At 30.0% G+C, this 18,544-nt stretch overlaps 2 protein-coding genes across 2 annotated transcripts in view; one reads left to right on the forward strand and one right to left on the reverse strand.

Moving 5' to 3' along the window:
• Positions 1-1,036: 1,036 nt before the first annotated feature.
• Positions 1,037-13,468, reverse strand: LOC134685316 (diphthine methyl ester synthase-like). Its single transcript, XM_063544981.1, has 8 exons — positions 13,274-13,468; positions 7,702-7,762; positions 7,065-7,128; positions 6,498-6,606; positions 4,263-4,383; positions 3,286-3,325; positions 2,291-2,397; positions 1,037-1,255 (listed from the first exon to the last, which is right to left on the reverse strand). Exons 1-8 carry the CDS (start codon positions 13,409-13,411, stop codon positions 1,044-1,046), a joined length of 852 nt encoding a protein of 283 aa, XP_063401051.1. The 5' UTR covers positions 13,412-13,468; the 3' UTR covers positions 1,037-1,043.
• A 67-nt stretch (positions 13,469-13,535) lies between these two features.
• LOC134685323 (ubiquitin-protein ligase E3C-like) overlaps positions 13,536-18,544 on the forward strand; it is a 28,458-nt gene continuing 23,449 nt past the window's right edge. Inside the window, exons 1-5 of the mRNA XM_063544995.1 lie at positions 13,536-13,672; positions 15,558-15,611; positions 15,923-15,997; positions 17,028-17,159; positions 18,249-18,361. Of these exons, the coding sequence (XP_063401065.1) occupies positions 13,607-13,672; positions 15,558-15,611; positions 15,923-15,997; positions 17,028-17,159; positions 18,249-18,361 (440 nt within the window). The 5' untranslated portion in view covers positions 13,536-13,606. The remainder of the gene's footprint in view (positions 13,673-15,557; positions 15,612-15,922; positions 15,998-17,027; positions 17,160-18,248; positions 18,362-18,544) is intronic.

Raw genomic sequence — 18,544 nt, forward strand, 5'->3', positions numbered from 1 at the left:
CTATACACCAAATATATTTGACCTTTTGCATATAGTATTAGAAAAAAAAGCCCTAAATTCAAAAACTTAACTTTGACCACTAAACCATTAAAATTATGTCAAGGTCAGTTGACACCTGCCAGTTGGTTATGTACACCTTACAATTATTCCATAAACCAAATATAGAAGACCTTTTGAATACAATATAGGAAAAACAGACCAAAACACAAAAACTTAACTATTTCCACTAAACCAGGAAATCAGGTCAAGGTCAGATGACACCTGCCACTTAGACATGTACACCTTCATACAACCTTCCTATACACCAAATATACTAGACCTATTGCCTATATTATCTGGAATATAGACTTGATAACCAAAACTTAACCTTATTCACTGAACCATGAAATAAGGTCAGGGTCAATTGAAAACTTGCCATATGGGCACGAAGAGAAATTAACATTATAATTTTTTTCAAGAAGTCATTGAACCATGAAAATGTAGTCAAGGACAATGGGCATGTGAAGGATGGAAACTTTGTAAAATAAGGCACCTTAATACAAATTATGAAACATCTAGGTCATCCACCTTCTAAAATATAAGGCTTTCAAGAAGTCAGCTCATGTCCCTGCCTTAGGATCTCAATCCCTATGCCTAGGTTTCTGCAACAAAAGTTGCAGACTCAACCAAAACTGTTTTTTCAGCATTTTTAATGATGTCATAGTGATCATAATAACAAATTTAAACAATATGAATATGCCAACTTGGTATTTTTTTACTTTCTATAATAAAGAGTTATTTCAACACTCCACCTCTTGCCACAAGTAATTTTTTTTCTTTTTTTAAGACAAGTGCATAAAGTCATGTTTGGCTTGTTTCCTATCAAAGTTTCAACATTCATGTGAAAATTATTTCACGGATTTGCAAACATGCAGATCATGTACATATTGCTATTTCATGGATTTAAGATCTGTACATTCATTTAATTTGATATTTTTTGAAAATTGAATCTGAAATCATTGTATTTCAGATAAACCCAATATAATTACAAACATCATAATTTTTTATGAGTTTAATAATTGCTTGACATCATCATTATAGGCAAACAGTTTTAACATGTCTTTTTCTAAAGGATGTAATTCTCCAGGAATAACAAAAGAATGGAGAGGAGCACCAATGTCTACGGTCATCATGTCTGTAAAGGTTGCAGCAACAATTGTTTGTGTCTCTGATCCAATACGTGCAAGTCCAATACATATTGTATCTTCTGTAAATGCTGCAAAAGATCAAGACATTTATTCAATAATTCATAATGGGAAATAACTCATGTTTTATAACAAATGAACTAAACACTAAACCATATTTCCTATTTTTAAAATAACTTATGTTGTTATATTACAAATATACCATACATTCATGATTGGAAATAACTCATGTATTATTTTGTATACCAGAAGGTAGTTGTTTTTTGGTTTTTTTTTATCTTTTATTTGTTTTTCAATAGTCAGGATTTTACACACCTCAATAAACTACCACCTCTTGCAAAACAGATAAACTTTCATTTTCATAAAAAATAAAATGCTTTAAGGAAAAATCAAATTTGTGTACATATCAAGTACATGTATGTGATAGTTCTATCCTGTAAAATTACAGCAAACAAACAAGTGCAATAATACAAGAAGACTAAAAAGTAATAAAATTTAAAGTCAAAGCTATTGTTTTGTTTTTATCCAGTCTAAACCACTTCCAGTAAATTTATCTCCTTTTACTTGCCTAGTTTTTGTTTCAAAAATGACAATACACCTTTTCACATTCAGGAAGATATTTTAAATAAACATGAACTTTGAAAAAAATCCAGAAAAACAGGTAGTTTTATCTCTCTCATTGTTTTACATGCAGTGGAAACTGCACTTAGTACCTACACAATAATCAATGGGAAATAACTCATTCTGATGAATACAAATGTTCATAAAGGGAAATAATGTATGTTGATTCATTATAAACAACTAATACACAAATTTCTGATGGGAGACAACTCATAGTAATTTTTTTTTTATTATTATTATATTATAAACATTACTGACAAAACTTGCAAAAACTTACTAAACAAACAATGATAATTTAATGAGATTTGAATAAGTTAAAACCATTAAGCGTATTTCTAAATGAAAATATCCTTTTTTCTTTCAAATGCAAAACCAATTCTCAAAATACTACGGCCTTCGTACATTTTGTTTTATTTCACTGATAATATTATTTCTCTGCTATCTTTGACTGTGACATCTATGACATTTAAGTAATTCACAATTACCTAAATCTTTTTCTCCTTCTTCTTTCTTTCTTTGAATAATTTCTACCAGCTGTTCTGCTGCTGTATTCACAGACATATATCTTGGTGGCTCAAAAATCTTTTTTCCTCTAATAAAAAAACATAACATTAATACCAAGACGATATACAACCCAAAGATTTGTTTCATTACAATAGATGATATGAATATGTGGTATGAGTGCCATTGAGACAACTCTCCATCCGAGTAACAATTTATAAAAGTAAACCATTATAGGTCAAGGAATGGCCTTCAACACAGAGCTTCGGTTCACACTAAACAGCAAGCTATAAAGGGCCCCAAAAATTACTAGTGTAAAACAATTCAAACAGAAAAATCAAGTCTAATCCATACAAAAAAACGAGAAACAACTTTGTTCCCATATATTGCTCCATTTGCTCATAACAATAGGAGATGTAAAGCAAAACAGACAGTACAGCAAAATTACCACAAAAAAACAATTTACCCTCATCAATAACTAAATCATCTAAATATTATTCCAGGGAATTTTTTTTCATCATATTTATCTAATAAAAAGGATCAAGACTGAAAAATATCAATTACAAATATTTCGCTTCCTAAAAATACCCTATATAAAATTGGATAAACAAGCAATGACTATTAATCATATTCCAAAAACAATATTTGTGTATACAATCAGCAGAAATTTTTATTAATTATTATAGACCATACCAGCATTTTAGCAGCGATTGTGGAGTTTAATATGGTTTTGTAGGTTAGGAATGTTTCAATTTTTTAACTATACGTCATGTGTTAATCAGTGACTCTATAATGTGGTATGTCTGTACATGTAATAACAAAACATTGGTTATTTTTTTGACTCTATAATGTGGTTTGTCTGTACATGTAATAACAAAACATTGGTTGTTTTTTTGGAGTGTGATTTTATAAGTAAAGCAATGTCAGCATAACAGTCTTGAGATCTATTGAAGCTTATTATGAAATAAAATACACATACTTCATTAAATTCTCTATACTTTGTTCTTTTACTTTAATATCTAAAAAAAACAGATGAAAACTGTAAACCTCACACATGTACCTCTATCAAAATATGATAAATATACAATGAAAACTGCAAATTTAAGAGTAAATCACAATTTTACCATAGTCAGCTTCATGAAACTGAAGTATAAACAGTATGTGCATGCAAGAATTTCAAGCCTTCATAAGCATGATTAGTTCCATAACAAGCCTGAATCAAACTAGACATCTGGCTTTCATATGTGACGCTGCTGTATTTTGTTATACAAAGTACTAATATTTGGTTTGCAGTATTTTATTATTATTAATAAATCATGTATGAAAGGGTTTGATATGTCGACTTTGTTGGGACCTTGAACTAGAAAATGGAAAAGTTTAACAAATCTATAAATTAACATCATTCAGTAATTCACAACGAAATAGTAGTCCTGTCGGTTTATCAGGTTGTCTGCATATTGATTTTGTCAAATATAAGCTAAGAGTCACAATACAAAACTTTTTGTCTAGTGAGTAACTGCAGTGAACGAGTTCATACAGGATTCATTTTGTGTGGAGCAGCTGATATTTTACAAATTAATATGATAAAAAATTATGGTTATTTATTATGGCATTTTTTTTTATAGAAACAAGAACTTTTCTTCATTTCAAAAGAAATCCATAAGATGACAGTAAAACTGCATTTGCGACCGTCAAATCTACAATTGACGGTGGCAAGTCTTCAACTACAGTACTGTTGTTCCTTAAATAGTAAAGGTGTTTTGTTTTTCATGCCATAAGTTTGCTTTTTGTCCCAATTGGTTTTCTTGCTAAAGGTTGTTTCTTTTTTACAATGTTTCATGCAAAAGACAGAAAACACTCTTCACGCCAAATATTATATTCTGTTCAGTGTGTAATCATATAACCATATCATGCTGATCCATGAACATTCCCCTTTTTACAATCCTTTATATATACCTAATAAACATAATGTATGCATTCCTAAATCTCTATTTCTTTTTATTTTATCATAAAAGCTATCAGGTCTCCATGTGTCTGTCCAGAAAACAATTGATATAGTTTCACCAAAGTTGTACAACTGAAACATAGAAATAGTAGTTACAATTAATCACAATATATTATATCCATTTATTTCAAAAGTACTGTATATCAGCTCATATGCCTCATTTAAAATGTAATATGAATAATTGCAGAATAAGTGGCAAAATGCATGTTAAGATATTATCAATTATAATTAAAAACACTATTTTTCAATGATGGTTTTGTCCCTTTTGTATAAGAAAATATAGCTAATATACCAATTAAAAGGTGTGACCTGTGGTCAGATATCTTATAAGAAACATACAAGATATTTTTCTGAATTGTTTATGTACTTTCTTTCTTAGAAGCCTGATATTGTGTTAATAATAGTACAGGTATAAGACACATGCAGGATATAATTATAAACAATATTTGTAAGGGTTCCGCGGAACACAGTGTCTCGCCTACTTTTGCTGTAAATTGTATGCTCAATAAAAATGAGAAAATATATCAATAAAAATATTCCTCTTAATACTATCTTTTGATTGTAAGAGCTTCTGTCCAAATTTGGTAAAATTCAAGGATAGTTAATGAATCTAATAAATGTTTTTAAAACTTTAACTGCAGACTGTATGTAATGTTAACTGGAAGAAAATCTAAGTCCATTTAAAATTAAAATACAGAAAAAATGGAGTTATCTTTTTACAAAATTTATTTCTGGATACTATTTTATGACCATAAATAAGCTTCTGTCCAAGTTTGGTACAAACCCAGGATAGTTTAAGAAAGTTATTAAAATTCTTAAAACTTTAACCAGAGTGAATATAATGTTTCTCTGCAGAAAAATCTAAGTCCATTTATAAGTAAAATACAGAAAAAATGGAATTTTATTTTTACAAAATTTACTTCTGGATACTATCTTATGATCATAAACAAGCTTCTGTTCAAGTTTGGTAGAAATCCAGTTGAGTTTAAGAAACTTATTCAAATTTCAAAAACTTTGACCAGAGTGAATATTTGTGGACGCTGCCAACGACGACGGAAAGTAGGATCGCTTAGTCTCGCTTTTTCGACTAAAGTCGAGGGCTCGACAAAAATCATTTATGTACTTTCTTAGAGGGCTGTACATGTGGTCACATAAGCCTGATTTAATGTTAATAAGTGTACAAGAGTATATGACACATGCAAGCTATAATTCTGAATTGTACTTTCTTCAATAACAAATGTTGTATTTTTAATTTATTTGAGAAATGTTGCTCATAGAGTATCTTGAGTTTATGGCTACATGCAAAAGTGATTTGAAAACAATTGTTAAAATCAAATAGACCGGTCAAACTAAGTTTGAATCTCAAACTAATTGCAAAAGAAAATGTTTTAGTTCGAATCTATAGCATAAAGCCCCAAATATACACAGAAAAAAGTCCCATAAAATCAAACTTGAGGAAAACTCAAATTTTTCATTTTTAATTTCTGATGGAAATTAACATTGGAAAGGGAGATAACTCTGCAAAAAATAGTCGTTTTCTGTTGATTTCCTAATATTCATGTAAAATATGATCCTTTGATGGGGTTATAAGTTCAAATTTGACTATATTATTTCATCTTCTTCTAGTGAAATGTACAAAACCAAAGTGTTATGGGTACCTTATTTTTTTTGCACAACTTTAATTAAAGAAATTGCAAATTTATGGCTTTATGACCAATTTGAAAAATAATAGGATATTTTTTATTGTTTATATCTGTAAATTATATTTGTTCAGCATCTAAGATGACTAAAATATCAAGAATCAATACATTCTGTTGATTAAGGTTATATTTTTGTAATAATTTTTATTGATATTTCTGCCTTTTTTGCAGAGTTATTTCCCTTATCAATGCAAATCTCCATAGAAATTTTAAAATCATGATATTTTAGTTTTCCTCATGATGGATTTAATTGGACTTGTTCTGTGTATATTTGGGATATAACGGTTATTATTGAAACTTGAAAATCTCTGATGTAATTACTTCAAGGTAAGGGTCAAATGTATGCTAGATTGGCTGGACTAAAACTTTAGAAGCAGTAGTGAGCTTGTACTTGTCTCATACACTTTGACACATTCCGCATTTCCTTTCTCAATTTTATTATTTGCAGCATATATAAAATGAACATTTGAATACAACAATGCCTACCTGTAGACCACAACAGCCAACAGCATTCATTATAGAGGCATTATGTATAACTCTGTATTCCAGGTCTTTCTCCTTAGCTCTCAATACTAAATCTGTGTGAGTTGTTGCACTACAATGGTTTGACTGAATTTTAAATATAAGTTGTTTGTTCCAAATGCATAAAATAATTGTAGACCAGAATTATCAGACAGAGAAGAGCAGCCAACCCTGTTACTATTGACAGTTTTCCCTGGTTTCAACGTTCAAAATTTTGGTTCTAAATTTACCTTAAATCATAGAAATTATAGCCATCTTGTCATCTACAAGAAAAAAAAACTCCCATAAAACTTTAAAATTTCAGAATTAAAGCTTAATTTCAGATAATAGATATCTTAAGATAATCTTAAACTTGTTTTTGTTAAAAATGATAGTCAGAATGATTATAAAAATAATCTAATATTTAGCATTTATTAAGTGAAATAGGGTTGTGCTGCTTGGGTACTATGCATTAGACTTGTATAATCAATGCTAAACACATACCACCATACAAATATTAACAACTTCTATGACTTAATAAGGTAAACCTACCCAAATGGATCACCTACAACTAGAAAGGAAACATCCTCTGTGTCAGATCCCTCAAACATTTCATCTACAAATATAGAAAAAGTAATCAATGCTTTGTCGACCAGGCTTTTTTTAAATATATTTGTATTGATGTTTAAAGTGAAAGATAGCTACTATACACAAAAATAATAATTGAAATTTGCATGTACAATGTACATGTATAACACTGCAAACTTAATACATTTTTTTTTGTCAACAATTTTTTATAACATTAAAAAGAGATGTGGTATGTTATCCAATAAATCCTGATCCATAAAAAAAATATTGTAAAAGAGATATAAAGGTATAGTTATTTAACACTTAAAAGATATTAAAAAAATCTTTAAAGCATAGCACTATTTCTCAGATAAATCCTTCTTGTAAGAAAAGGAAAGACAAATTATTCAAAGCATTTGACGATTTTATAGCTTGCTCTGAAAAAAGTTTTAAAAAAGAGCATTAAACTGTTTAAAATATCCTTCATCTCTTGACTAGCAGCTCCCTAACATGTAGACCTTATTGATGAATAAATGAAGGTGAAAACAAAAACGTCCTGTAAAAGTTAATTTTAAACCAATATTATATAACTAGAACATGTATAAATCTATAAATAAAATACCTGACTGTGTTTCAACCATATCTCTGTCAGCCAATATAACTTTCCTTCCATAGAATTCTTCCTGAAAAAACATTTATACCTTTTAAAACAAGCATTAACTACTGATAAAAAAAAATACCCTGTATTGAAAAGCCTGTATATTAATTTTTATACTGCACTCGTTCTATTTGAGCAGTCAAAATGCGTTGACTGTATATTTCTATGTCATATACAGTCACTGACCCGATATCACTTTTCCCCATGAATATTCAAATAGAAGTTGCCGAAAAAATATTTAATTATTCATACGACCTCTCGGTCAACCTTTTCTTGTTTCTTATGTATACAACGACGCGTGGAACGACTCAAACTTGTTTCTCTTACAATTTTTAGAAAAACATATTTAACATGTTAATAAATTTTTTTTGCAACCTATAAATCAATCTGTTTCATGCTTATTGCTGATTTTTTATTCCATATTCAAACGAATTCGTTCACCATCGATTGCGAGTTTCAACAGGTAATTAATGTAAATTTCATCGTGTTGTATACATGTATTTCTCCGCTTGCATGATATGAGGCCTTAGAAAGGGGGGATTTTCCCACTATTTAAATCAAATAAACAACATTAACACATTAAACCGTAAAAACAACAGTTAAAAATTATTTTTTTAGGTTGCATTATAAAGACAATAATAGTGCCTTGACTTGACATATCAACGATATAAGGATTCGGCCCGAAACGGGGAAATAGCTCAGCATAGCCTCGCATTTCCCAGTTTCTAAGCCTCATCCTTATATCTTCGATATGTCAAGTCAAGGCACTATTATTGTCTATATAATATGTTTAGTAGTAAATACAGTAGTTTTGTATATTTGATAAATAGCCTGCTGTTTAATTCATATCGCACAACTTTGATGCGCACCCTTTATCGCATACCCTTTATCACACCCCTACGCTTTATTGCATACCCTTTATCACACCTCTACTTTTTTTTTTTTACATAAAGTTAGTTTTGTTGGGTTTTTTTGCTTAAGAAAAACTTCCTCAAAATAGGTCAATTTTTTGAATGACATCATTGTTCAGTATGTGACGTCACAAACTTCAAGTTTTCATATTGTATGCGACGTCACAAATGTTAGTTTTCATATTTTTTGGCACACTAAATGCAACTATAAAAAATACAAAACACACAATAAATACAATTATCAACAAAATATTTTTAAAACAACAGCAAGCAAATTGTAAGGTTACCCCGGTGCTTCGGATAGGTAATTGAGCAGTTCTTTTAGGGCCTTTAAAACAAGACAAAAGTAAAACTGAAGGTAACCCAGTGCTTTGGATCAGAAAACAGTTCATGTAATATAATACTCTTCTGTTGATATATGATAAACCTTTAGGCCCTTGGGCTGATATTGATGTCTCGGGATGATACGACATATGATACGGATTTTGCCATGTATTATTGTCTATATATCATCAGTCGTAGACAATATAGCTAAAATAAAATTGAAAATACTAACAGTTTTGCTTGCATGCCAATTGTTTGACCTAAATATTAAAATTAGAGGTTTGATTCTCTTACACCAAATGATGACAACTGGTTGATGTTTGTTTACCTAACCTTCAAATGTAAGCCTCAAAATCATTTATATTACAGACACATTATCAAATTTAAATTCTTGTTGAAATTTATCATATAATAATCATAATAATATAGGGTTATCGCTCTTTTGTGCATTATCCCTTTCATCTTTTTTGAGATAATTGTTCATATCATGCTACTCGTTTGAGATGAAAAATTATCGCTAGAAACTAAGCAGACATGTGGCATTGCTAAAGAAATTGACATGCGTTAAACAGATTATCATGGGTCATCTCAACTCAATTGCCTTTCTCGCTTTCCACGTCCTGGCTCAAGTGAGAAAATCAATCTCATTGAGATGATCAACGATAATCTATAATTATTGCATGAATATTGGGGAATATTGTCCCGAGTAGAACTTTATATTGCAGGAGCTTGCGAAACACAGATATTTTTAATTGCTTCGAAACAGGGACCTGATTGTCTTCACATATTGAATGAAACAATTGAGGACAGATCCACATGGAAGCATCAGTGCATGTAATTAGTATACAAGTTGTGTTTTATGTCGGATATATGAATACCATTTATAATCAAACGTCTGTTTTTCGCTACCGTAAGGCCTAAATCAAAATATTGTTTGTTTCCCCAATCCCGACCCTGCCAAGCCAGGTGTGGGTAGGTAGGTAGGGAAATAATTTTATTTTTCCAAAAAGCTTGAAAAATATCGGACGATCTGGCAAGCCCGAAAATTCAAAATGAATAAAATAGTATTTGACTTTTTTATGAGAAGCACCAATTTTGTAGGGTCGGTCAGGATTGGGGAAACAAACAATATTTTATTTTAGGCCTAAGCATGTATTCTTTTAATATAATTCATCAAATCCAATTTTGTAGCTACTGTAAGCTATATATACAATGTATATAAGGATAAAAATTGGATAGAATGTTTATAGTTAAGTTTATTTTAAAAGATATTTTACTGTCTTTCATCATGTGGGTTAGCACATTTCTACCCTCTTCGCCTATTTATCTTTGAATTTCATCGATCAATCAATCAGGGTTGTGATTATTTACTGTTAATTTCCAAGATAACTATTTTTACAGATTTAATAAATTAATCTTCAGGAGATTACAATAATCAAATGAACTAGTTGAAATGTGATGTTCCTTTGGCACCATCTTACGGTGTTTATATTTCACAGCTCGTATGCTATGTCTGTGTCTGTTGTGATGTTTTTAATTTTTAAATTACTTAAAACCTTTACTAAATTTTTTTCATAAATATAAAGAATGGTTTTGAAGTTTGGTTGTACCTGTAGAAAACTTATTTCAAACAGCATAGCACATCCTCATTTTTACAGAAATGTTGTTTACCTTGCACAGAAATTTAGAAATGATTCTTGTTAACTTATTGCTCTTTTAAATAAACTTATTCTAAAAGGTTACCAATTCAACACTGTAATAAGATCATTGAATATTGTTTTTATTGGTATAAATATTGATTTTGTTATCAGTGAATTAAAAGCAAACTTAATATTACTAGTATGTTATATCCATATACAATGTACACATTCAAGGATCTACAATCTGTCCATACTGGTAACTAGCATTGCACAAGGTCATATTTTTCTCTGTTTATGACTGTTTATGACATCTTTTCACTATATCCATTGGAGGTTGGATGTGTACGGATTGATAGTTTAGTCTTAGATGCATGATTGTATTTTTTAGTTGTTAGTGGCTTTGAACTAACTGTCAGATAACTATGAATACTCTCAGATCTGTTCTTAATGTCTTTTTATTGTCGTGATGTACAAGTACCCAGCCATGTCCACTTGTATTTTTGTCAATCTGATGAGTTAAGCCTTTTTCAACTGATTTTTATAATTGGTATTTATGTTGTACTGTTCAACCACTGTCCCAGGTAAGAGGAGGGTTGGGATCCCGTCACATAATTTATGTATGTGCCTGTCCCAATTCAGGAGCCTGTAATTAAGTGGTTGTCATATTAATAAGTGTTACATATTTGTTTTTTGTTTATTTTTTTTATTTAAATAAGGCCATTACATGCAGTTTTCTCATTTAAAATGTTTTACATTTTCATATCGGGACCTTTTATAGCGGACTATGCAGTATGGCTTTGCTCATTGTTGAAGACCATATAGTGACATATAGTTGTTAATGTCTGTGTCATTTTTGACTCTTGTGGACAGTTGTCTCATTGGCAATCATACCACATCTTCTTTTTTATAGTTACTGTTAAATATTTATAAATCATAATTTATATAGACAATAGACAATAGACAATATTTTATTGGCACAAACGCATTTACAATAAATGGTAATGACCGAATGGATAAACAATTTGCTATACATGGTAGTAAAATACAAACAATTATATATATATGTGAATAAACGATTAAAGGTATAATGAAAATCTATTACAATAGATTACTTCTTGCATTAAAACAATTTGTTACGAAAGAGGAAGATAATTTTAGTGCCTTATAGGATGTATTATTAAGTATGAGATTTATTATATTTTTATCACACAATGTGGTTTCACTTTTTCCTGTAATATTAAACATTTTTAATACAAAAGACTCTCTAATACTGGAGTAACCGCTACAGTGTAGCAACATGTGCTGTTCATTTTCAATTTCGCCACTTTTACAGATTTCACAAATTCTTTGGTCTCTGGGCATTTTTAAATATCTTCCTCTTTCAATGGCAAGGTTATGAGCACTAACTCTTAATTTACATAATGATGATCGATCTGATCTATTTTTCAAAGCATCAACATAACCTGCCCGTTCATTAATTTTGTAGACACTCTGGAAAAATATTAATTTAGGAGATGCTGAAATATTTGCATGTTGTTCCTGAAAACCCTGATCAGTTAGTCTTTGTTTTATGAAACCAAACAGGGGTTTAATAGTAAGGTTATCATTTGACAAATAAGATAAACCTAAGTTTTGAATAATAATATTTAACTTTTTCACCCATGGGTTGCTTTTTTTTGTAGCATTATATATTTGGTGAACTAAACTTCCTTCTGAAGTGATTAAATGATCCCAGAATTTAATGCTAGATAACATTATCCTATTTTTCAATGGCAGTCTTGCAAGTTCGGAACGACATGCATCATTCGAGGCCTTACAGTGTACTCCCAAGATTTCTTTAATAAATTTTAAATGCAACTTTTCGTAGGCATCACTGTCTTTAAATGTCGAAATAATCCCCCAGATTTCACTACAATAAAGGAGAATAGGGGCTAAGGAATCAAAAAGTTTTTCCAGAAATTTACAAGGGTTATCTAATCCTATTGTTTTCTTTATTTTAAAATACGCTTTCCTAGCTTTTTCCATAAGCGAAGTGATGGCGACATTAAAACTGCCATTATATCTAATATTTATACCCAAGTTACTTGAAGTAACAATAAGTATTAACTGTCTCTAAGGATTTGCCATTATAATAAAATTCGTTCAGAAAAGACTTTCCGTTTGAATTGAAAACCATTACTTTTGATTTCTCTGTATTGACTTGCAATTTCCAAGAAGAACAATAATTACTTAATGTATTGAGACAATTTTGCAAACCCTCTTTGCTATCAGATAATAATACAATATCATCTGCATACAAAAGTGCATTTAATGAAACATCACCAACTACAACTGGATCTGCATTGATATTTTCCAAGTCTTTAAGTATGTCGTTTATAAAAAAATTAAAGAGAAGAGGACTCAATACATCTCCTTGTTTAACACCACAGTTTGATTCAAACGATGGGCTAAGACCATTAGAAAATTTAATTCTACTTGTTGTATTGGAGTACATTGAAAATATTATAATAAAAATATGTTTTGGTACATTACTTTGTAGTAGTTTATGAAATAATCCTATTCTCCAAATTGTATCAAACGCTTTTCTGAGATCAATGAAAGCAGCAAATATTTTTTTGTTTTTGGCTTTATAATTGCTGACAATATATATGTAAAATTTACCAATTTTTCCTTGCCAACTGTTAAAATAGAAGTATATGCTTCAAGATACACCCTTTTGGATTTTTTGACAATTTCTAAACCTTTTACTGTTATGTCTTTTGCATCCCCAAGACCTAAACCTATAAAATAAAACATCATCAGCTGATCTGTTTGTTTTGATTTTCAAAACACGTGTGTCATTCCGGAAGAAGTTTCCTCAAAAAGTGTTAGAGATTTCGATTGGACGTTTCTTTTTCCTATGACCAATCACTGACACGGTTATAAATTTTAACATTTATTAACTCCCTTGAATTCTAGAAATAACAACAATCCAGACAACGAAGAAAGTGAAAGATGTATAGTTTTGAGGGAAATTTCCGTCGAGCACCTGTACAATCTTTAAGAGGAGCAAGTAAAAAGGTTCATATATAATCAAATTCAATTATAACACCATTATATTTTGATAGAAAGGAGCTTATTTTACATCCTTGCATAGTCCTGTAATATAATGTGACGTCCTTTATAATGACATTGCATTTAACTATTTATAATAATTTGGTTTATATTAATTTATATCCCACCATTAAAAATAATTCAAAAAGGTACAAAAATAATCTGTTTACTGTACATGTCAATCTGTTCTAGTTAGGTCATTTTTTAAAACTTGACACAGAGACTTACTGGTACATTTTAGTTTAACATGCAATAGAGGGATTGTAGGTATAACTATGAGCACCAATTGTGCCCTTTCAATACACCTTATCGCTATTTGTCCGCCATTACTGGATATCACATAGGTTCCCGTAAAATGTTCACGTCATAAAACAAAATATCTGTTGCTACAATGGAAAAGTGATTGCTGTATGCGTCAAAAAGTTCAAGCAGCCGAATCAACAAGGTGTATATCAGACTTAATTGTTGTATGCTTTAGAATCCCAGTTTATGGCCTGAATCGTAAAGATCTTATTCAATTTGAACTAAATTAATTAGTAACTTAGAAACTGTTGCCATTGCTAACTGCTGTTAATAAAGTAATTTTTTTTTTTTTTAGATTTGATTATTTCATATCGATATGGGGAAACTATATGAAAATTTGTGACACAAGACATCATTTTCTTATATTAGAACCCCTAAATTTTGATTCAATCTTTTGAATAAATTTATTTTAAAAGGCTATCAACCATTTTTTCAATTATGCATGTCAACTTAACACAGTTGTAAAATCTTTAAATATTGTATTTATCGGTACTTACATGTACAAATGATGTACATCAATTTAAAAAAAAAGGATAGAAAGATATAAGAAGATTTGCCAATTGGACAACTTTCAATATAAATAGTCAACACAGAGCCTTGGCTCACACGGAAAACCAAGCTATAAAGCAAGGGCCCCAAAAATGACTAGTGTAAAACCATTCAAACGAGAAAAAAAACAACATTCTAACCTACATGTATATAAAACAAACAATCAACAAAAGACAACTCTTTAACCCTTTCAAGTTTTAGTGTGGCCAATGCCTTTTCCAAGTTAGGAGCCTGTAGTTGATTAGTTTTTTCTTCGTTCATGTTTTTCATATTGTGTGTGTACATGTACATTGCTTTGATATAAATTAGGCTGCTGAATAGATTTACATGTGCCATGTCACTGAGGACCTTTTATATCCAACTATGGGGTACAGGTTTTTCTCATTGATAGAGGCTGTACATGTACAGCAGCCTACAATTTCTCATTCATTCACTTCATTTGAACTTTGACTTTCATTGGCAATAGACAACAAATGGAAGTTTTTAACGACATATTGGCAATAGCACCACATCTTCTTTCTTTTATAGTATTCTTTATTGGGGGTGTTGTCAAGTTCATGAAAACTTGGCCCAAGAAGTACTCTGATTTACAGTGACAACCCTGAATGGTTATCTTTAGCCATTGGTAACTAAGGTCACACTGACATGCTGAAGTAAACTACAGTTTGACTTCAGAGCAGATGAACAGAAATCATACATGTTGTAAGAAAAATGTTCTTTCCAAGGTACATGTACTTACCATACATGAATGCTGTTACATGTACATGTACTTTCATTTGACTTTTGTTCTGATTTAAAGCAGATTTTTTACTTGAATATTCTGACAAAAGAGATTCAGAAGAGCCATTTAGGCTCCGCAGGGCCTATAACTGCTCTCATGTGAAATGCTTTCTCGTTAGACTACAAAATAAAAATAAATGCAATGAACATGGACAAAAAAATGTATTCAATGAACAGATATTCATTCTAAGATTATTTTTCATAAATTTATTTATTTCAGGATGATAAAGAACTTTTGATAAAGAGAGCTCAAACAGAAAGACAGAAAAGAGAGGTAACTAAATACATGCAAGGACTATGTACAATGTATTTGCTAAATCAGAAAACTGTAGTGGTTTAATTTAATATTATGAGAAAGTAATTTAAATACATTACAAACCCTGTGTAAGAATAGGCTTTGAAATGATTATATTTTGACACTCAACTACAGATGAATCCTTTTTTTTCATTAAAAATATGTTTGCACTTTTGTAGTTTCCCAAATAATTTTGAACCCGGCTATAGCAAGGGCCTTATAATTGACTGTTTTTATCTAAAAATTGTAATCATGATAGATTTATTAAAATCTCAATTTGACTATTACAGGACCAGAGAAGGAGAGCTGATAGTACAGTATGCATTCAGTCTTACTATCGTGGATATTCTGTCAGAAAGAAATGTGTAAGTACAAAATGTATATCATTTTCAGTTTGATTTGATAATCCATGTGCAATGTATGTGTTTGTTTTCATTTCTTCTTAAGTAATGTTTCTGTTAATAAACAAAATTAAGTGCTCTTCTTAGGTAAAGATTGCATGTAAGCAACCAAAACATCATCAGATTGACTTGTTATCTAAATGTTCCGAGGCTTATCACTACCGTTTTTGATAATAAAATATAGTGCATTCATCATAACACTCTATACATCCTATCCATAAGCACTTCCATAAACTTATCAATGTAATATATGCTCAGATATTTAAGGCACAAAAAGATGTAAGTCTTGTCAAGAAAATAACATAAATTTTGCAAGGTGCAGGAATTTAATATCTAATCTAAAAAAAAAAATAATGTCATTGTTAACCTCATCTTAAAAAAATTGGAGTTATCTTCCTTTGTCTAGAATAGCTGTTAAATAAACTACAACCAAATGCTATATTTAATAGTATTACTTCCCACTGGTGAATTGAAACAATCTTTACTGCTTAGTATTTTCATGCACTTGGATTTACTGTTGTCTGCAATATATTGTTATGGAAGCAAGAAACAACAATCTTAAATTCAGTCATAGTTGGCATCAACATTTAGGTTCTGAACTTCTGACTATAGTTATGTTTTTTCGACATCAAAATCTTGGTGAAAATGAAAAACTGAGAACCTAAAATCTTCCGGTTGATATTTAAAAAAAAATATACTGTGTTTGGAAGGTTGAAAGAGATGAGAATTATTGAAAGGAAGATACCTCAACAACTGTATATTTAATTATCCTTTTTATAGAAGAAAAACCATTATGAAATGTTTGATAGCACAGAAATTATAACATCTAAAACATGAACATCAAAATTGGCATAAATATACCATTTCCACCAAATTCAATGAAAAGATGGCCTTTTCCATTGATTTTTAGGACTGAAGCATTCAAAGTATGTATACTTATTAAGTTATAATATCATGTTACTTTTGTTGAAACGTCACATCTTTCTTTTTTCAGGCTGAACGGTTGAGGATTGAGTTTGATAAAGAAAGCAATTTAAAGAAAAACTCCACAGATACTAATTTCTTGTTGAAGTTGACTAGCAAACTAGGTTACTTTTGTGATGTGAAGAAAGATGGCCAAAGACTGGTAGTTATTAGTTATGTTCTCTTGTATTAATTAAAACAAGTACATAATGTAACAACTTTGAACAAACCTTTTTCACTGCAGCATGATGCACCTTTAAATCCTCTTAACTGATATACTGTATACCAGGTTATTTTTGCAGATTTGTAAAATTTCACTAATTTCATTGAATAAGGTATACAAAATATTTTGGCAGTTACTATTTTGGCGGATTTATCAATAAATTTGCATGTGCACTATTGAATTGGCAGAATTTATTATGGCGATTTTGTATTATCCTGGAATATTTGCACCCCATGAAAATAACCCTCTGTACTGTATTTCTTGCGATATGACCATGGTTTATGACTGAAGAACACATTATACTAAATAATTTTTGTTCAAACGTGAAGTTCACTTCCATAAAATTTATGATTATAATGATTATCAAAGGAAAAATATTCGAACCTAATGGTTGGTAGGTTGAGAAACATTACTACACTAATGAAATTGAGAATGGAAATGGGGAATGTGTCAAAGTGACAACAACCTGATCAAAGAGCAGGCAACAGCCGAAAACTATAAGCTTCCAATTATCAAACTAAGGAAAGCTGTTTTCAATGTAAACTAAAATTCTTACCTATGGTTGGTAGGTTGAGAAACATTACTACACTAATGAAATTGAGAATGGAAATGGGGAATGTGTCAAAGTGACAACAACCTGATCAAAGAGCAGGCAACAGCCGAAAACTATAAGCTTCCAATTATCAAACTAAGGAAAGCTGTTTTCAATGTAAACTAAAATTCTTACCTATGCTGAGGTAAATAATTGTTACGTTAAGAATAATTTATATATTATATAGTACTGAACATAATACATGTGATGATACATGTTCACTCTATAACACAAAACCCTGTTCTTCTGATTGTTTATAAATCATTTTTTCATTACGAAAGTTTGTTAATTTCATACTAAATCGGATACTAGTATTTTGTAATTAAAATCATTGAAAATAGGAAACTCAATTTTTTTTTTAATAACAGAAATTGATTGCCGTTTCATATTTGAAGAAAATATCTTACTAATGTAATATGATATGATTTCTATTACAGATTTGGCTTTGTCAGAATATAATGAAGTCAAAAGAAAATATTATTGCTGTGTTATATAGTCAAAAACCACAAAGATCATTTCTCATCAACAGATTGTTGGTTCTTTGCTTAAGGTATTTATATGAAATATTTATATCAGGCATATAATTAGAACCTATAGTTCAAGAATGAACTACATATACAAGACCTAAATAAATGTAGATATTTGTTTCTGACTGCTTCATTTGTAATGATTTTGACTATTTTATTGTTACTTAATTGATTTAAAAAGAAGACAAAATTCAGAAACATATTTG

The sequence above is a fragment of the Mytilus trossulus genome, chromosome 1 (assembly GCF_036588685.1).
Source record: "Mytilus trossulus isolate FHL-02 chromosome 1, PNRI_Mtr1.1.1.hap1, whole genome shotgun sequence".
Lineage (NCBI taxonomy): Eukaryota > Metazoa > Mollusca > Bivalvia > Mytilida > Mytilidae > Mytilus > Mytilus trossulus.

Coding starts and splice junctions, on each gene's coding strand:
- LOC134685316 (XM_063544981.1), bottom strand. CDS start 13,411: ATGATGTTTTATTTTATAGGTTTAGGTCTTGGGGATGCAAAAGACATA. Junction 6,607..7,064: donor GTTGTAGGTGATCCATTTGG/GTAGGTTTACCT, acceptor AAACCATTGTAG/TGCAACAACTCACACAGATT. Junction 2,398..3,285: donor AGTATAGAGAATTTAATGAA/GTATGTGTATTT, acceptor TTTTTTTATTAG/AGGAAAAAAGATTTTTGAGC.